The sequence below is a fragment of the Chlamydotis macqueenii genome, chromosome 2 (genome assembly GCF_036417535.1).
Source record: "Chlamydotis macqueenii isolate bChlMac1 chromosome 2, bChlMac1.mat, whole genome shotgun sequence".
Taxonomy (NCBI): Eukaryota; Metazoa; Chordata; class Aves; order Otidiformes; family Otididae; genus Chlamydotis; species Chlamydotis macqueenii.
Genome location: NC_141557.1, coordinates 99,255,551 through 99,276,072, shown reverse-complemented (window position 1 = coordinate 99,276,072; position 20,522 = coordinate 99,255,551). Strand labels below are relative to the sequence as shown.

The 20,522-nt window shown below is 42.5% G+C and overlaps 2 protein-coding genes across 2 annotated transcripts; one reads left to right on the top strand and one right to left on the bottom strand.

The window, feature by feature from the left end:
• Positions 1–6,606: 6,606 nt before the first annotated feature.
• Positions 6,607–8,419, bottom strand: ALG2 (ALG2 alpha-1,3/1,6-mannosyltransferase). The gene is made up of 2 exons (XM_086742114.1): positions 8,030–8,419; positions 6,607–7,534 (listed from the first exon to the last, which is right to left on the bottom strand). Exons 1-2 carry the CDS (start codon positions 8,417–8,419, stop codon positions 6,632–6,634), a joined length of 1,293 nt encoding a protein of 430 aa, XP_086598240.1. The 3' UTR covers positions 6,607–6,631.
• Positions 8,420–8,655: 236 nt separating this feature from the next.
• Positions 8,656–13,890, top strand: SEC61B (SEC61 translocon subunit beta). Its single transcript, XM_086742113.1, has 4 exons — positions 8,656–8,802; positions 8,907–9,004; positions 9,230–9,331; positions 13,557–13,890. The coding sequence occupies exons 1-4, from the start codon at positions 8,800–8,802 to the stop codon at positions 13,642–13,644; spliced, it is 291 nt and encodes a 96-aa protein (XP_086598239.1). The 5' UTR covers positions 8,656–8,799; the 3' UTR covers positions 13,645–13,890.
• Positions 13,891–20,522: the final 6,632 nt, after the last annotated feature.

Sequence of the window (20,522 nt, the reverse complement as noted above, 5' to 3'; positions counted from 1 at the left end):
CTTTTATAAGGATTAGCAGAAAAATGAACCATTCCTTGGTAACCTTGGTAACCCCGGTAACCACCATTTTTAAAAAGGGGAACAAGGAGGACCCGGGCAACTACAGGCCAGTCAGCCTCACCTCTGTGCCTGGCAAGGTCATGGAGCAGATTCTCCTGGAAACCATGCTAAGGCACATGGGGAGCAAGGAGGTGGTTGGTGACAGCCAGCATGGCTTCACCAAGGGCAGATCGTGCCTGACCAATTTGGTGACCTTCTATGACGGGGTGACAGCATCAGTGGACAAGGGACGAGCAACGGATATCATCTACCTGGACTTGTGCAAAGCTTTTGACACTGTCCCGCACGACATCCTTCTCTTTAAACTAGAGAAACATGGGTTTGATGGATGGACCACTCGATGGATAAGTTAGCTGGATGGCCGAACTCAGAGAGTGGTGGTCAACGGCTCAATGTCCAAGTGGAGATCGGTCACGAGTGGCATCCTTCAGGGGTCTGTGTTGGGCCCGGCCCTGTTCAACATCTTTGTTGGTGACATGGACAGTGGGATAGAGTGCACCCTCAGCAAGTTCACCGATGACACCAAGCTGTGTGGTGCCGTCAACATGCTGGAGGGGAGGGATGCCATCCAGAGGGACCTCGACAGGCTGGTGAGGTGGGCCCATGCCAAACTCATGAAGTGCAACAAGGCCAAGTGCAAGGTCCTGCACATGGGTCGGGGTAATCCCAGGCACAAATACAGGCTGGGCGGAGAATGGATGGAGAGCAGCTCTGAGGAGAAAGACTTGGATATACTTGTGGACGAGAAGCTCAACATGAGCTGGCAACGCGCTCTTGCATCCCAGAAGGCCAACCGCATCCTGGGCTGCATCAAGAGAAGCGTGGCCAGCAGGTGGAGGGAGGTGATTCTCCCTCTCTACTCTACCCTGTCTCATGTGCCAGGTGCTAGAAGAGGATGCCAATGTGAGATACGTTCCTACTGGGTTTTATGCTTCCATAGTTCTCTTATCCTGTGTTCCTAGAGGAGATGATGGTCAGGATCTCTTCCTGCAATCAATCATTACAAGGTTTAATGTTTGTTACTACAGACAGCGCCTTGTTCAGCTATAGGTTTGTTCACAGGGCTACGCCTAGGCCAGGATCAAGATTACAAAAGAGTAATTCAGACAAGGTGTGATGCTCCTGTGATTTGTTTTACATACTTGCAAATACTTAAAGACACAATGAGAATTATGCTCTTTCCCCCCGCTCCACTTTTGCCTGTGAATAACTGAAGAGGGCTTCTCAATTTTTTTGTCTTTTACAAGCCTTGCTATAGAGTGCATGAGTTCTATGTATAACTGTGAGGGGAAAAGTTCATTAAATTAAAATATGGTATGTGCCTCTGGTTGTAGTATAGGTTGTTTGAAGGCTAATTTATCAGTGATCGATTATCTTAGGTAAGGGTTTTAAAACTTAGCAAGCCTTGTTCCCTTTCTCCATGTAAAACAACTATTTTCATTTTCTCAATCGTTATATTTTTCTTCTCTTTCAGTGCAGAGGAACTGGAGTCATAAAGATACCATGATGTTAATAGACTTGTCTCAAAGTTCATGAGGTCAGACTTATTGGTCTTCTGGTATGAGTAAGAGTGCAAAAATCTGGAATCAACTCAGTTAATCTCAGGCATAAAATAACCAGCACTGAAGAACTGCACATCCGTAAATGTATAATATAGGTTAACCTCTGATTTATTTCTTTTTGGGTCACATGTTCTACTTTCACCATAAAAGCAAATAAAGGTAACTATAATTAAAATGTCTATTTCCTTCTCTACTATTTGTGTTAACATTCATGCTATGGAATATACTCCTTTCATAATACTATATTTTTTTCAGTATTCTACAGTTATTGTTTCATTAAAAATACCCCTGTGATATTAACTGTATAATAAATTACAATTCAAAATAAAATATCAGTCATTTCATCCATGAGATAGAATAATAAAGCCATAATAAAAAGGAATAAAGTTTACCAATATGATAATGTAGCATGAGGTTTTTATAGACTCCATGTAAATGTTAAAATCTATAAATTTTTTATATTGTGGAAAATTGTAAAAAATAGTTATGAAAGGGGGTGGGGAGAGGGGAAAAAGCAGGCTGGTTTAATCCTGAAATTGCTGTTACTCAAATTCATTTTTATAACCTGAAAAAGAATATATAAAACTTATGCATATGAAATGATTTATCTGTGACTTAACTTATTTGCTATAGGTATTAAAGGTAAATTGAAGAAGGAAAACTGTGTGTTTCCACTTTCCAGCCCACAGTATTGGCAAGTGAAGAAACTTTAACTTCTCACCTTCCTTTGTTCACACCTAGTATCCTTGTATGTACTCTGCCCTTGTTTTTCCAACGCATTTCTTTCTTTATTTGGCTTCTTTTTATGTATTTGGGTTTTAACTGAAGGTAGAAGGATATGCAAATATGGAAAGGAGAGGATAGGACATGAATTCCTCCTTGCAGCCATTTTCTTCTTGTTGCATCATCCTTCGCACCATACTGGTGGGCTAGGAATTGAAAACCTCTATTTTCTTGTCTAATTATAATTTATTTAATTGCTTTTGTCCAATACTTAATATTTTTTTCTGATTGCAGATCACACTACCAGCTTGCAATAAACTTTTATTTAAATAAAGGAGAAAGGTGGAAAGATACACACAAAGAGTATACATTTCTAAAGCAGGTTCAATACAGGTACAAATAATTATTGCTTTAAAAATCTGCCGTTTTGGAAACCCAACACTGGTCAGCCTTGTTTTGCTGTGTTGTGTTGGTCTAGAGACAGCACAACAAAACGTACTTGTTATCCCCTAGAGCATTCTGACTTCTAAAATATGGGGGCACTTATTGTCCTCTCATGATGGAGCTGCTTTTATTTAATTGATAGGTGGCTCGTCACTGACAAGGACATCGTTCATTCCACTTGCATAATCAAGATTTTTGTCATATTTCCAAATAAGAGGAAAGGAAGTAGAGAGGAAACAAAGCTACAGAGGCATAAAATAAGGAACCGATTGAGTGCTTGCATTTCTGAAACAAAAAGTTGACTTCTTCTGTAAACTTAAAACATTGCTTTCATGTATGGGTCTTCAAAATAGCAGTAGTGAAAGTAAGGGACTAGATGAAGAGATGCTCAAGAGAAGATATCAATATATAGTCACTGCATAATCAAAAAACATTTAAGGACAACCACAGTGTTAATCTCAAAGATTTAAACTCAGAGGAACTATGTAGTATTAGAACATAGCTTTCCTCCTGCACAGCAGTAGCACTCAACAGTTTAAGACAGAAAATGAGGGTAGATACTGGACACGGCAACAAATCCTGAGGCAATTTACACACATGTAATGTTATTCTTCAAGCTGCAGTCCACCAAGGGCATCAGGATTACTGAAACTAAACCACAAAGAGCCAAAGAGGAGTTGATTTGTGCCTCCTCTGTCAAAATAGTAATGTAGGGCTGATTAATTAAATAAGAAAAAAAAATATCTTTTTATCTCCTGCCTTACCCTATGCCAAGGAGGTGGGCTCTGGGGGAAGGCGGCATAGAGCTTCCCTCCAACAGAAGAAAGTGAGAAGGGACAGCAAAGAGAGAGGCCTTTGCAAGTATACTGCAGTTATGAATGGTGTGGAGATGGTGGATAGGGCTTAGTTGTTCAGTCTCCTCTAAAATAAGAATTAAGAGGCTTAAAATGAAGCCAGCAGGTACTAGATTCAAAGCAGTCTGAAGGAGGTGGTCTTCATGCAATGAGGAGTTAAACTGTGGAAGTCCTTGTAGTTGGGTGAATGTAAACATTTCCATTAATTTCAAAGGGAAAATGGAAAAAGTGATGGAAGATAAATCCTTCTGAGGAACACAAAGAAACCACAACCATCCTTCAGCTGTCAGGGAGCCACAAGAGTAAGGGTGCTCCATGAGGGCACGTAAGCCAGTAGCTGAAGGTTATCTCAGCACATAGGGCAGTGACCTCACCAGGGCACAGCTCCACTGCACCCAAGCAGCTTGGTGGCAGTGGCAGGGTCTGTCAACAGCCCAGCAATAATTCAACCAACAGGCCTTACTGACCCTGATCAGCCCTGCCTAGGTCCTCCACCCACACCAACTGCTCGTGGGTGCATGGGCTCCATTTTACGCACAGGCCAGTGCCTTCAGTTCCTACATGAGCTGTGTTGTAGCCCTGTCCTTGAGCTGTTTAGCTTTCATGGTTTGAAACTGGACCTGACTTGTTACCATGTTTCTGCCTGATGATCACTGAACTGTTGATAGGACCTTATTTCGACACCCCCCCCTTCTCTAGTTGTCCAGTTCAAGAGCTGTGGAACTGCACCTTCTCAGTGAGATCATTGCCCAGCCTTCATTCTGGCCATCCTTGTCTCCTGGCTTGCTCTCTGTTGTGGAAGAGTCTTGCTCTTCTGCTCCCTGCCAGTTAGCTCAGGTCTTCTCAGGCCCTGAGCTGAGTACCATGGAGTCTGGCCCTCAGACTAAGCCAGGGCTTGTCCCCATAGCCCCCCTGCACCTAGGTGTTATTAGACTTGACCCTATGGCCACCCTGCAGTTTCTCTTTCAACCCCACACCCCACAGGGCACTGTGATCAGTATGCACAGGCAGATCACAGCCCTGCAGGCTTCTCTAAACTCCCCTGCACCCAGAGTGACACTTCCTGCCCACCAACATCTTTAGCACCTTTTGGGAACATCTAGGCTTTGTCATGCTCCCAATCAGCAGCCCTCAAAGAGCATCTCAAGGACAAGGTGGTATGTGGGTTCATCTGCCACTCTACCTCCACTGCCAGGGCCCCAAATTTTTTGTCAAAAATAATTTTGGGGGTTTTTAACCCTTCATAGAAGGAGCCTGCCAACTTAAAGTGGCTTCAGCCTACCTCGGATCCACATGCCAGCAGTCGGGGTCCACCAGGTACCCCAGGAAGTCCACCCTGTGCTATTGAAAAGAGCAAATGTCTGGGGTTTGACATGGAGCCACTACTGCACAAGTGACTCAGGACTTCCCTGGCGTAGTCAGTGTGCCTGCTGAGCACCAGAGAACACGAAGACATCGAGGATGTCACTACACAGTTATCAAGCAGGCTGTGCAGGACATCACTTCTGAAATGATGGAAGGTGGTCAGAGCACAGAAGAGACCAAACGGTATCACAAGATCCTCTTCTGACAAGAACAGAAATGTTGGAAGTAGACTGTGAGACCACCTGCTCCCAATGAATAACCATTACAGCGTCCCAGCTTCCTGATTAAGGACAAGGACAGACTTTGTGGATTTTTGTTTGTTCTACTGAAATAAAAGGCTTACACTGAGACCTAGGTTACAGGCCTAAGCAACAGAAAGACTGATTTCTCTGTTGTGAAGTACTAAATGTGAAAAAAATCTGAAACTTTGTATCTTAAATACAAATCGCAGAATTTGGACTACAAAATTATATTTTATAGATAAAACTGGATTTCAAAGAATGAGGAAATTGTACAGTCACTCTATCAATTTTCAGACTTAAAATTCAACTGTATTCCTGTGACACACAATGCAAACAAAGAGAACAACCAACTAATAAAGACTTGCTAAAAAGAGAGGTAGATTTAAAAAAAAAAAATTAAAAAAAAAATCAGATAGTCCTTGACCAAAACCAGATGTTACACTTGAAAAAAAAGGTCAAATTACTGTCACACGTGCAGTCACTGCATTAGAAAAGCATCCCCCAGCTAAACTAGTCAGAAAAATTATACCCAAAAGTTAACAGTAAACCAGGCAAAGTAGAATCTGTCATTATTGCCTGCTCCAGACTACCATCTTTTCAAAGGTGTGTTGTAATTTAGAATGAAACATTAACTAAAGGGACTTGTAGAGACTTAAGTCTCTACAAACCAGAAACTCTCAAGGTAAAATTACATACTTAAGCACTGCAAGTATCTGCAGAGACACAGGACTTCAGCACTTTTGCCAGAGGTAGTCCGATGTCCTTGGTTTTATTCTAGTCTCAGCTTCCTCCTGCTCACACACCTGAACGCTTGTTTATGACACGCAGTGTGACTACATGATGCAATTTACGAAAAGAAGGAGAGTAAAAAGTCGACTTTTAAACCATACCGTTCATATCCCTACTGGTTTTTCAAACATGCAGTTGGTTGGACTGTGCAATTCTCTCCATGCTTCAGTTGAGACAGCTCTTTTACTTAATAATTACTGATGAACGTTTTAAATGCATAAAGTTGCACTTGCCTTATCTGCACAAATTCACATTTTGTAAATTGAATAAGCCATACTGTACAATATTAAAAGTAGAATGTGCAGTGAATTCCTGTTAAGTTACTGCCACTTAACTATGTGTTTTTCCAAGGCACAGTACACAAAAGAACTCCTACAATGGCAGATCAGCCTACCACATGAAAATTTTAACCTTCTAATGAGACAGTGGGACATGTTTTGCTCGTTCTTTGTATTGAGCGACATAAGGCAGCACAAGAAGCATAACAAGGAAATTCAGATGTCCCGGGTTCTCCACCATAGTCACCATGAACACTGGTCCCTTATACAAATGAGAGATACAAAGCTGTCAAACATAATATGGGAATATAATTTTATTGTGTTAATCTGCATATGTATTGGTACAGCTGTTCCGTGAAGGCTTCTGAGGAAAATTTTTCCATAACTCTGGCTCTTCCAGCTGCTCCCATTCTGTCCTTTAAGACAGGATCTCTCACAATTTTTTCCATGGCCTCAGAGAATTGCGTTGGCAGAGGATCACACAAAAATCCCGTAACATTATGCAAGATTGACTCTAAAGGACCACCTGAATTAACTGCTACAACTGGACATCTCATATACATTGCCTCCAGAGGAACAATGCCAAAATGTTCATTGCTTGGCGTATAAAGCACACAAATAGAGTTACTATAAAGAGAGATTTTCTGTTCATCTGAGAAGGACTTCAGAAAAGTGACATGGTCATCAACCCTAAGCTTGGCTGCGAGTTTCCTCAGCTCTTCGTACTGCTCCACATTTTCCAGAACTCGTTTATCATAACCACCTGCCATAACCAGGTGAACTTCATTCCACTCATGAGAATCAAGTCGTCCTCGAAGCTCATGCAAAGCTTCAAGAGCCAATGCTAGATTCTTTTTTCTCTCATACCTATTAATGGAAAGAAACAAGAACTTTTTCTTCTTCGGCACCAGGTCAGCTATGTCTGCAGGAACTAATGTTTCAAAGCTACTGGTGTTGAGCGATGGGTAGAGGACATCTGGGTTTATGTGAGATAAGGACTTAAATGTGTCCTTGAACACGCTGGCGGTGAACTTGCTGTTCACAACAATACAGTCTGCCATGCCAGTCGTGTACTCTTCCAGCCAGTCAAGCGGTAATCTGTAGATGCGCTTTAGGAGAGATTCTCTCTTGGTCAGAAGCTGATCAGGAAAGTGACAGTAAAACAAAACCTTCTTACGGGTTCTGGCCAGTCTAAGTACAGGAATGCAAGCAGACACCTAGTGTGACCAGGAGAGACAAGACAAGAAGAAATGTTATTTTTTTTTGTGTTAGCTTTGCCAGCACGTACATGTGATTTCAAAGGCATGCCCCAAGAGCCAGTCCTTTGCAAGCCAAGTGCCCTCTCCCCTCCACAACTGCATCGAGCGGCCCTCCCGCGGCCAGGTGCTCCTGCTGCAGCCCTGGGCTTCCTCCCTTACCTCAGCCTACGAGGCCACCAAACCCCTTCTCTGCCAAGACCTCCTCTCCGCCCAGGCTCCCTCAAGCCCTGGGACGTCCCTATGCACCTCCTCCCGCCAAGGACCACCACCTGGGGAAGAGCTGGGAGGGAAGGCCAGGCTACAGCGGCTCCCTGTCCTTCCCCTGGAGCCCGCCAGCATCCCCGCCTCCCTCGGGCCTCCTCCCCACCGCAGCAGCGGGGCCGCGAACGATGGCTGCGGCGGCATCCCCCGCCTGCCTGGCCTGGCCTGGCCTGGCCCGGCCCGGTCCGGCACCTGGTCGCAGACGAAGGCGTCGACCCTCTCGCCGCTGAGCAGCAGGATGTAGAGCGCCACGAAGGCCATGCGCAGGGCGGCGCACAGCGCCTGCCCCCGGCCCCACAGGCTGCGGGGCAGCCAGCCACCGGCCCGCTGCACCGACAGCCCCCGCGTCTCGGCGAAGCAGCGCCCAGCGTCGTAGTGCGCGGTCCAGATCTGCACCCGGCAGCCCCGCGCCTGCAGCGCCAGCGCCGCGTCCACCACCAACCGCTCCGCCCCGCCCAGACCCAGGTCCGGGTGTAGGAACAGCACGGACGGGCCCTCCCCGTCCGCGGCCGCCATGGCTGCCGCCGGGGGACTACCGCCGCGCCCCGCCCCGCCGGACACGCAGCGGACACCAGCGCGCATGCGCAAGTCGACGGCCAGCACAGGACACGTCAGCCTTTGCAGCAGGGCCTTCCCCTTCGCCTCACCCGCTGGGTGGCCGAGGTGCTGCCTGGCGCCTCGTTCTGCACCTCCTCCGCTCGGCCGCCCCGGCCGCTTCGCTGATGAGGGAGCGAACGCTACCGAGGCATCACACGGAGTCAGCTCGCTCAGAAAGTGGCCGCTGAGGGAGGAAGGTTGAGGAAGAAGGGGCCGGCGCTGCTCAGGCATTATCACGGACAGCCGCGAGGCCCCGAGAGGTGCGGCGCGGGGCGGGGCCTGCTGCAGACAGGGACGTGGCCGGAGCGGCCGCGGAGGAGGGTGTGTGAGGCCGTGCCGACCCCGCAGCCAGCGCCGCCGTCGCCATGGTGAGGATCTGCCCGGGGCTGGGGGTGGCGGAGGCGCCTTTTCTCCCTCCCCTGGCTGTTCCCGCCGCCTCTTACCCCCTCCCGGTTCTCTCTTCTCTCCGCAGCCCGGGCCCAACCCCAGCGCCACCAGCGTCGGTTCCTCCGGCCGCTCCCCCAGCAAGGCCGTGGCTCCCCGCGCGGCGGGCTCCACCGTCCGGCAGAGGTAAAGGGGGGCAGGGCTCCTGCGGGCCTCGGCCATCGGTCCTCGGTGCGCTGGGCTGTAGGCCCGGGCGGTGCTGTGGCGGGCACCGTGCCCTCTGCTTACCTGGCTGGCGCAGGCTGGTGCCCTCAAGTGCCTCGCTTCTGCAGAGTCTCTTGGGGTGCTTGGTGCTAGAAGCTGTCAAATTGCTAATGCATTTCGGTCTTTTATTCCGTGATCCCCCTAAAGGAAGAATGCCAGCTGCGGGACGAGGAGTGCAGGCCGTGCCACTTCCACAGGCACTGGTGGGATGTGGCGGTTCTACACTGAGGACTCTCCGGGGCTCAAAGTGTAAGTCGGGTATATGGGTCGTGGCAGGCGTGTGAGGAGGGGAGGTATATATTTCATCTGCTTGGGTAATCTTGCAGTCTTTGAGTTGAGAGATCAGTGTTCTGGTCTGCATGGGAAAATGTGGTGAGTTGGTGGCTGCTTAGATAGGTTTTTGAGGAAATATTTACTCTGTAAACCTGGAGAAGTAGTTTTTAAAGTTATAGTGGCTTTAAAAAGGTAGGTACAACTTACACTTTGTAATTGCCTAGACTTACCTTAAGTGGTCTTTGAAGACTGCAAGCAGTCCCTTTGAAGTTGGTAAAGATTACTTGTCACAGTGAATTTAGGTATCTATGTGCATGTTTTGGCTCGCCTTTCAATTAAACTTCTGTTTTTTTCTTTGTTAATAGATATGTTATGATTCTGTGCCCCACTTGAAAATGTAATATAACTAATATGCTGTATTTGCAGAATCTCAGGTGTTTTTATTAAAAAGCTGAAGATAAATTATTTTAGCAAAGCTTGCAAAGCAGATAGTATTCCGATATCTTGTATATCTTTTTTGACAAGGTGAACGGTCCAAGATTATAGTAAAGTACCAGGTGGTGGTGGTGTCCCTTAAGCTGTGAAGAGAACCTAGGCTTTTACTTTTTGGCCAATTTGAGTAATTCAGATCAATTTCCCAAACAAGCTTTGCAGCCTAATACTTGGGTAACTGTTGTGGTTTTGTTTAGTGAGGGGGGGCCTAAGGTGGTAGCTTCTGTAAGTGGAGAGTGTTTCAGCTGATGGGTGCACTCTAAGTGGTACCCTCAGTGGGAGTTTGTGCTTTTTGTAGAGTTACGCTTCATGGCTTCTTGTTCTTAGGGAGCTGAAGAGGCTGGAGATACTCTGGGATGTCCCTGTTGTTTCTGTTTTCTAGAATCTGCTCATATTTTTGGAGGGCCCTGTACAAGGGCTGCTGCTGACTGCACAAACAACATTTTGGGGAGGGCTGTTGATATTCTAGTTAGTGATTGTAATCCTTCCTCTGAAGTTGTCATACGTGTTTTCATTTTCATATGTGCTTGACATTTTAAAAACTAAAAACTATACAGCAAGCCATCAAAGTAGTGGTGTTCTACGACTGCAGGTCTTACTTTCTCCATTCTGAATCCAGAGAGGAGACAAGGCAAAGAAAAAAAACCGCAATGAGTAATAATAGTGTTTGAGAGCAAATCTATGCAGATAGGCAAGGCAACTATTTTCTGTGTTGTTTGATCTGAGAAAAACTGGAAGTGTTCTACCATCAGGTGGAGTTTTTTTCAATAAACTTGTGATACAAGCTGTCAAAGCAGCTTTACCAATTTCTGTAAGTGTGCTTGTGAATCCTTTGGTTTCACTTTTGATGTTGAATGACCCCTCAGTTTTGCTCATCTTCAATGCAAGCAAGTCAGTAGATAGATTTTTCCCTTTTATTTACATTGTGACACAATGGTTCCCAATTTTAAGGTTTTGAAGGCTTGGGAGTTCTTTTTGCAAGCTACCATGGGTGGCTGTGTGGTCAGGCTTTTAATGGAAGAAACAAATCTGTAGAAGTGAGTTTGTTTTACAAACCATGTGCATCCTAGATCTAACTCTTTCTGAACCATGGCTTGGGAGCAACTTTCTTGCTTAACAGCTTTCCATGTATTTTTCTACGTATGTTTTTTTTTCCATAGCAACCAATGATCTCTGTCCTATTCAGTAGACTTAAAAATGAAAACAGGTTATATAGGGGTTGTGGTTGCCTCAGTAAAGCGCTTCAGCCAAAGCTGGTTTTAAAAATGGTTGTAATCACTACTGTATGAAGCATTATGAAAGCTTAGCCCGGTGGTGGGGTGTTTTTTTTTTTTTTTTCTTTTGTTTTCTCACATTGTTTAAAAATGTGAGCTCTTAAAATTACTATGAAAAAATACATAAAAACACCTGAGAACGGGTTATTTCATGCTAACTATGATGAGGAGAATTCTGTTATAGATCAAAAGTTTTATATTTTATATTGTCCATAATTATACCTCTGATGCTTCAGGTATTTAGTAGCTGTACTCAACATCAGAAATAATAAACATGTTGAATAAGCAAGTTCGGTTCGCCTCAGGAAAGTTCATGTATCTGTAGTACAGGATGCTACAAAATACATGTTTTTGAAAAGAATATTAGCAAAAGAGAGCTGTGGGGAATCTGGTTGAGAGTGGGGTATAGAATCATGGAATGGTTTGGGTTGGAAGGGACCTTTTATACATACGGTATTGTGACTGTATGTCACAATGGCAGTCTATAGATCTGTCATCCAGTCCAACCCCCCTGCAAGGAGCAGGGACATCTCCAACCAGATCAGGTTATTCAGAGCCCTGTCCAAGTCCAACCTGGCCTTGAACGTTTCCAGGAATGGGGCATCCACCACCTCTCTGGGCAACCTGTGCCAGTGTTCTTTTTCTTTTTAAAACTCAGATTGAATATTGTGTACTTTGAAAAGAAGACTAAACCCAAACTTGTTGCTCTTTCTGTGGCACTTGGTACCTGTAGTTTCTGTTTCTTGTCTTGAGTTTTCTTGCTTAAAGAGCTGTAGGCAATGTTTTCTGTGGAGCCATGATAGAGAATCAAATTTGACTTGTGGTATAATATGCAGCCTTGTGAAAGACATTCTGAGAACGCACAGTACCAAATCTTTAGAGATGCCTGAACAGGAGGTTTTTTCTTTATTTATTTAAACTCTGTGGTGGGCTGAGAAGATTCATGTGTATGAAGAATTGTAGGGATTCAGTAGGTTGTCTTTGGGACTGGAGGAAATGAGATACACATGTCAGAATTGGAAAGCTGATTATTCTATAGGAGGATTAATGCCACTTGCATGTTTAAAAAACAACGCCAAGCACACAAACAATCCCCACTGTGTATTTCCGTGTTGCTCTCTGCTGGTTAGTGGTGCTTCTCTATTCCTGTGTGCCTTTGGCAAAAAGTAGCTTATGTATTACTGCTGCTAAAAGCTCAAATTAATTAAATAGTAATTCAAATCCAACGTAAGGACATAGTGCACATGTACTCATTACAAGTTATGTTATGTAGGACATAAACTTCAAATATGTATAAAACACTGGGGATTGAGAAGTACATTCTGTTGCTTAGCTAAAGACATCCCTTGATAGGGGTTGCTTATGTAGTCACTGTGTGTGCGGACTTTTTTTATTTTGCACATTTTGTCATTGATTGATTTGCTAAATGCTTTAGGTCTGTGTTCAGGGCTCTCCATACCCACATAAGTCTGATAGATAACTGAGTTTTAAAACTCAATGTAAGATTACAGTTATGAACATTTGAAGTACAGGGACCGTGACCTCATAGGAAAATATGTTAGTAAATTATTTCAATCCATTTTCAGTTTCTTTTTTACTTTATTCAAGTAACATTTACCTGCTTATAAATGGTAGCCTGGAGGGTAATCTGGGCTGGATAACAGGATTCATGATGTTCTCCCAATAACAGGTTGAAAATCAGAAATGAGATTGTATGAAGTGGGTGGTATGAAGCAATGTTGTAGTGTGTGTAATAATGCATGTAATTGTTGTGTCTTAGAACAGCACGAAGCAGCTGATGTAGTCTCTCAACATGCACTGTAAGATTAAACTGTTTTTTAAAAACATCACTATACAATTTCTAAACAATATATAAAAGCGGGAAGGAAAAAAAGAAGAAATCAGATAATTTATACATTTTAGGCACTGATTTAATGATGGGGTTAACTTTAACTCACTCACCCACTGCTGCCATTGTTTTGAAATGAAAGAAAATCTGTGAAAAAACAGCTAATGTAAATTTTATGCCAAAATTTTACTAGCCGCTAGAGGACTCTGTTGGTTTTTGTATCTGACTACGTCTGCTCAGGTGGCTATCTGAGTAGTAAATACAGATGATAATTTTCCAGAGATTGTTTTCAGAACGATGAGTAATAATGAGCCATTAATTACGTTTCAAATAAGTCAGGGGTTTTGTTATTATATTGTGCTTTATAGTTACCTACCATTTAGGGTGTGTAAAACTGTAGCTTTAAAAACATAGGAGCAGCAACAGTTTTTGATAAAGATGCTGTAAGGTGTTTCTATGGGAATGAAATAGGAGCTTTCTCATACAACTGCTTATGAACTGATGAGTTCACTGGACTGATAATGACTGGCCTTTAGACAAAGCAGACTTTTTTATGTTAATGCATTTTTTTTTTCTTTATTTTTAGTGGGCCTGTTCCAGTTTTGGTCATGAGTCTTCTTTTTATTGCTTCTGTGTTTATGCTGCACATCTGGGGTAAATACACTCGTTCATAGACTCAGCTGCCAACTTAAAGCATACATCTTGGACCAAAAATATGGTGGATCCTGGTTGTTCTTGGAGAGAGACTGGGGAAGCTTCCTATCACCTGGTGAAGTCCTGTCAACTTTGGCTCTAATACAGAATGAATTTCTCAGTTCACTGTTTGGACAGGTTTAAAGTCTGTCATGGGTCATTTTATATTTGTATCTGTACACTTAGAATACAGGTATTGCAATAAAAGTTGTATATGGAAATAGAAACAGTCTTAACTGTATTTTTTTCTTCCTATTCAAACATACCACAACTAAAACATTATACTTGGTTTTTTTTTTTTTTGTATATAACCATATTTGTGAGTAAATGCCATATGACAGTTCAGACTAGATTCTTCTATACTGTACAGTGCTATATAATTTTATGCCAGAAGATCTTTTTTTTTCGTGAATGAAGGAGGCAAAATCAGATGCACAAACATGTGAGGGTAACAGAGATGTTTACTGAAATAAAACTGAGGTACGCTATCTGGGCTGGATTTATTTTGTTTATTTCCTAAATGCAAGTTAAACTCTACTCAGTGCTCATTATGCATAAAAGTATGTATGTACACTTGTTTTTCAAACTGCACTTGAGGATCAATATGAACTGGTACCTAACTGATTTTTAAAAGAATCAGTTAGAAGAAAATAAAGACCACTACCCAGAAGGAAACTGGAGCAATTATCTGAAGAGCTACCCAGGTGTATCTCAGCCTGTATGCATGCCCTGTTATTTAAAATGCAGCCAGTCGTCTTCCAGTCATCCCATTCCATTTTTCACCCTAACTCTCCATTTTCTTTTTTAACAGTCAGGCAACTCTTTCTGTTTTTAAAGGTACATACATATTGGTGCATTACCGTTTCCGTTGTTTCTCATTGCTGGTGTCGTCTTGAGATTTAGATAACCAAATCAGACCTTTCCATACAGTTGGACAGAATTATTTTAGCCTGTTGTTCGCGATGTGATTCCTGTTTGAATATCAGCTTGTAATGGGAAACCAGTGTTCTTGGTTATGCAGCCTTGATGCAAGCGTTGACTGCTGACATGCTGTAGAAGCAGCCTCTCTTATGCACTGCCTTCCTTGAAAGCAATTCTTAAAGTAGCATTACTCCTGAAAAGAAGAAACCGTTCAGAACAAAAACAAGTAAGGAATGTGGTCTCAGGGCTATAAGGATAAATGTTTTGAGTGGTGTTTACGTCATAATGTCTAGTGTAAATGTAGAGGGAAAGATAGAAGACTTGGTGAAAATTATCCTACAAAATGTAATGGTCTAAGGGGTTCTGTTTTCAGAGGAGTGAAACTTTAGGAACAGGGAATTCTGGTGATTCAAAGGCAGTGGGGTAGGAGAATACACTAAAGCGGTGGAAACTGAGCCAAATAAATCATGTATCAAAGGGAAAAGGATCCACAAATCTTTTGCCACTACGGATATGGAAGGGAAGTAGAAACGGCAGGGAAAATAAAACAAATAGAGGGATTAGCTCACCACTTCAAAAGGTGGAGATAAGGGTCTCTTATTTCAATGCTTTGTCTATCAAGAAAGTAAAATCTGTACAGTCAGTGATTTCATTTTAAGGCAAGAAAGAAAATACTGAGGAAAAGACTAATGGCAAGTCAGTTGTTCTGCTGACCATGTGGATAGACTGCTACTGACTTAATTGGCGATACTCAAAGGGAAAGGAAGAATGGACAACAGTAATATCTAAGTAGATAACCTCTTCTTTACTCTTGATGATACAGCTCTCTAACACAGCAGGAAAGAATTTTCTTCGAAACACATCCGGTCCCTAAAAGCTGTTTTGCCACAGCAAATAGTTCCATTTAAAGCCTTCCGTATTTTTTGCTTGTCTGGTATCTTGCTGCCTCTGAAAACTAAAATAATCTACAAACTCAGAAGAAGTAAAGGGGTGGGCTGAAGGTTTACTGCCGTACAGCCTACGTTTAATTCAGCTGAGTGTAAAAACGTTGACTATTTTTTCACTGCTGTCCTTGGTTAAGTATTTTCTTTTCTTGAATGACCTGTATCATAGATTTTTGCATACACTATCAAACAGTCTAATTTGCACAAATTACTTCTCACCCCTTCTTGGCTTTATATTTTGGAAGCGTGAGCTTTCCCATGGTTTAAAAATCCTTGCTGCTTTAATTCTTGAAAGAAGTGATGCTTTAGTTGGATGCAGCTAGCTGAAGCATCCATAGCTTTGTTTGATGTTCCTTGTACGTGATAAAAAAGACAGATCTCTTTAATGTATGTTTTCCAATTTGTGATCATTTTAATGATTAGCATAAAAGTGTTAGATATTCATGCTCATCTTTTTAGCATTTTGTGTACATGAGCTGTAATGGATTCTTGCAATTGATGTTTATCGAAACTTCAGCTCCACAGAAATACAGGTAGAGAAACGCGAAGACTTACTGGAAGTAAGTCTTTGTCTCATATTGAATCTGAAATTATGTTTGGGCTGGGTGAATAAATTATGGCCATGCTGATAAACAGTAGCTAATCTGTAATACAGAAAACTAGTCTTTCGATAATGGGTGGAAAAGGAGAAGGGATTGCCATTTGTAAAGCTTCATATCAGGCAACTAAGAATTAGTAAGACTTTGGATTTTTATACCTACTTGTATGTAATTGAAATACCATCTTGGCTGCGCTGACTGTTAGAAATTGTGAATATCTTTATAATCTACTTAAGTGCTACAGAAGGCCACAAAGATCTTCGCTTTGTGTCCTTAACAATAAAAGTTCAGGAAATCTGGAAGAACTTCTGTTTCCGTAGAAGATATGATAAAGTGCTAGAATCTTTTATTCTGGACTTTAAAAAAAAAAAAATTGCGACCTCAGGCTCTGTTATTCCTCAGGTGAAGAAGGGGTTTTATAAGGAAATGGTCCTGTTGTGCATGAGTACGTTTCTGTCACTTAAGCTTTCCGTCCCTCCCGCAGCAATAGATCCGAGTGTGAGCCAGCTTCGGTCTGGTTTAACAGAGGAGTAGAAGCCGAAAGACACTTCTTGAGAGTTGGATGGAATAGGTAGCTGGTGGAAGAGGGAGGCTGTAGAAGTTTCCTTTGAGCAAGAGACTCTCGCTTTTAATTTGTTACCTAGGGAAAACAAAGAGAAAGCTGGACTTTTAAAATGCATTTATGGTAGGAAAAGCTTTAATCTTTGCCCTTGAACCTTTTTGCACATTGAAGTCAATATGGATCTGTCAGGATGGGGGCTTCATTAGCTCTGATGTTGCAGAACTACCTTTTACTTTTGCTGTCTGTGCAGAAGCCAGCTCTACTACACAAAAGCAATCTTTTTTTTTTTTTTTTTTTTTTTTTCCTTTCCTTCCTTTTAGCCTTCACTATTTACTGGTATCCAGTTGGTTTCATTCAGGCCACCCTTTCTTGTAGTATGCACACAGCCTGTGAACTCCTCTTATCTTTTGCCATCATGTCACGATAAACTCCGTGCCTCTGATAATCACTAATAATGTTTATCGTTCTTGAAGGGAACAAGGGGAAGGGCAGTTGTTGTTGTTCAAGTGCGTAATTCATGACTGTCCTACATGAACACACCTCTTTTGCAGCAGAAGGAATTTATTTTTCTTTTATCACATCAGACTCTGAATTTACCCTCCAAAAATAAACTGTCAGCTCTTCCCAATGTCTCATCTGTCTCCAGCTGTTTCTTAAGGTCTCTGAGCCTATCAGATGTAGCATAAACTAGTGTAAGCTGTCTTCAGTACTGTTCACAGTAAATTACAATGCCTTTACTACAGGCACATATATATACTTGTAAAGATACATGCATGCACATGTATATGGTTGCTTTATCAGTTTAGAAATGCAAAAGGATGTGTCTCTGACAACGTAAGATGGCACGCCCTTATTGGGCTGCACCGTGACAGCAGTGCAGAGGGGCAAACCGAACAGCTGGTGTTCTCTTCCTCAGCCGTATTGGCTAGAGTTGAGTGGATGCTATACTGAGATCGTGTGGTGAGGTAGTAACGGATTCTGTGAGGTACTTGGTAGAAAAAATTATATTTTAAGATAAAAAAATTATCTTTTAAGAGATGTCTCGTGTTTCTTCAAAGGCTAACTTGCTATACACTTCCAGCTTTGATAATAAAGCTGCATTGGCATCCTCATTAGCTGTTTATATAAATGTGTTTCATAGGAGGCTGTGTTTTGTAGGCTTGGCATTGTTAGTAATATATTAAGAATATTAATTATTCTTAACTTGGGATGTGAGCTGTAAGAGGAGACTGTCTGCCTTTTGGCTTTTTTTTATTGAGGGGAAAATTGCATAGCATTTGTGATTCCTACTTTGATTTTGGAAGCTGTTGAAGAGAAAGGCAGGCAAAGCAAGAGCAGATGTGAAGTTACTGAGTACACCTCAACCCTGACATGTATTGTGACCTTCTTCCTTCTATATTCTAGTTGTCTTTTTCCCTGGAGACTGCCAATTACACTGAATAATGCCATGGAACAGGATAATCTCTGTGATGAAGAAACATGACAGGTAGTAACAATAGTGAATAGAACAGACCCATTTTACCTATGACAAAATTGAAGTTCAGATGTGGATCACCAGAGATGCGACAACTCTATCTCATATTTGGCTGCAAATAATTATTCTTGTTTCTTATTTTGAAGGATTTTTCACACAGCTGCCTTCCAGAATAGTGTGTGCAATTTTTTGACCAACCAGAAATGGAGTAATTCTTTGAAATTACACTATCATTTCATAAAACACAACTAAGTAAAACTTTTCGTGCACTGCCTCCTCCAAAGAGCTGTTTTTCTTAATATTAACAAAGTGAAATTCTAGCTAGTTTAGTGTGATTTTTTTTTTCTCAAGCATTTATCACTGAGTAAATATACTGACCTGTTTTCCTCCTTTGATACTACAGAGAGATATCAAAAATATTTACAAATGCTGCAGATCTAAGATAATTATCAGTGAAATGCCTCCAAAATAAAATACGAACTAAATTTACAGTCAGTATGCTCAACTTCTAGGGGGGCTACATCCCCATCATCTATTAATTACCAAACACCATTCTGTGAGAGCTTCTTCCCAGTTTATTGGCTACTCTTCCAGTTGTTTTTCCGATAAGATAATACGAAAAGAACCTAAAGCAATGTTGCCTTACATTCCCAGGATTGGCTGGTAAGTACTGTTACTCCTCTCTTCCATAAAAGTACCATGCAGTTAGAGTACAGTATATGTTGTAATCAGTGAATGAGAGCGTACGTGTTCCTTACCTCAGGAAGATATCTGTGAGGGGAAAAACATAGCAGTGTGATACAAAGTTGAGAAGGACCAAACTATTGTAATTGAGTGACAGTCTGAACCTGATGCGGTTGTGAGGCTTGGTAGACCTAGGTTTCTAGTTTTGCTCCATTGTTGCTTCCGTACTCCTTGCTGAAAAGCTTTTTTAATTGCCTGTTATGTCACTAAAAACTTTACAGAATGTTGAGAACTTGAGCATGAAGGAACTCACAGTGGTGAACAGTAAAATTAGAGCCATTCCGTCCTCTGTTCCAGGTGGAATTAGATAATACTGATCTCCTTGCTGTCTACATGCAAAATTGTCTAATGATATATTTGCCTTCACTGAGTGAAAGAGTTTGTGGAGCAAGATTATCTCCCTGTTTCTGAACAGAGAAGTCACTTCACAACACTTGTGGGAAGAAGAAAAAAAGGTTTTGCTAGTTCTGCTTACGGTATTTTCCACCTCCAAACTGAAATTATTTCTACTTTCTGTGCCATGGCAAACTCAAGAAAAGAAGAGCATCAGATAGGACCTCTTGTCTTGGACCACTGCATGAAGATTGACCACTTTGAAGGGAAAATTTTTCAGTAAAATTACTTCTTGCAGAAAACTGTGTATCTGAGTTGTTTAGGCTGGTGTACTCCATGTGGGGTCTCATGAGAGCGGAGTAGAGGAGGAGAATCGCCTCCCTCCACCTGCTGGCCACACTTCTTTTGATGCAGCCCAGGATGTGGTCAGCTTTCTGAGCTGCAAGCACACACTGACAGCTCATGTTGAGCTTCTCATCCACTAGTAGCCCAAAGTCCTTCTCCTCTGGGTTGCTTAAAATCCATTCTCTGCCCAGCCTGTATTTGTGTTTAGGATTGCCCTGACCCATGTGCAGGACCTTGCACTTGGCCTGGTTGAACTTCATGAGGTTTGCACGGGCCCACCTCTCCAGCCTGTCAAGGTCCCTCCAGATGGCATCCCTTCCCTGCAGTGTGTTAGCCGTACCACACAGCTTGGTGTTATCGTCAGACTTGCTGAGGGTGCACTCAATCCCACTGTCCATGTCTCCAATGAAGACGTTAAATAGCACTGGTCCCAATACTGACTCGTGAGGAATGCCACTTCTCACCGGTCTCTGCTTGAGACTCAAATACAGTGATAGCTATGAGCTGTGGTACATGACACCAGATCTGGCTGCAGTGCAGTGTGGCTCCCTCCTTGACCTCTAAGGTCTGCCAGCAGGGCAACAGAATAAGCTCAGCAGACTTCAAAAACAGTTTTGGTGAAACCAGGCAGCATTCAGAAGTGACTTGGCAGGAAAAGAAAGATAATAGAATCTTTAAGGTTGGAAAAGATCTCCAAGATCATCAAATCCAACCATTGTGATGATGGTAGATGTTCCTTGCAGCTTTCTGAGGGAATAAATAAAGACTGAAAGTTGTCCTTTTTTTTAACTTCCCCTCACCCCTTTGAGCCTCTGGAATCTGCTTTTCTTCTGCATTAGAAATTAAGGCCTGCTTAGTCAGGCCTTTCACTGGAGAAATAGAGAAATTATGAAATCACAAAGTGTTATGGGAAAATTGAGCAATTCTGTTCAAAAGG

Excerpts from the sequence above, each read along its gene's own strand:
- ALG2 (XM_086742114.1), bottom strand. The coding sequence starts at position 8,419 with ATGCGCGCTGGTGTCCGCTGCGTGTCCGGCGGGGCGGGGCGCGGCGGT. Across the intron at positions 7,535-8,029 it reads ACGCCTTCGTCTGCGACCAG|GTGTCTGCTTGCATTCCTGT; the intron begins GTGCCGGACCGG and ends TGGTCACACTAG.
- SEC61B (XM_086742113.1), top strand. Across the intron at positions 9,005-9,229 it reads GGCTCCACCGTCCGGCAGAG|GAAGAATGCCAGCTGCGGGA; the intron begins GTAAAGGGGGGC and ends ATCCCCCTAAAG. Across the intron at positions 9,332-13,556 it reads GACTCTCCGGGGCTCAAAGT|TGGGCCTGTTCCAGTTTTGG; the intron begins GTAAGTCGGGTA and ends CTTTATTTTTAG.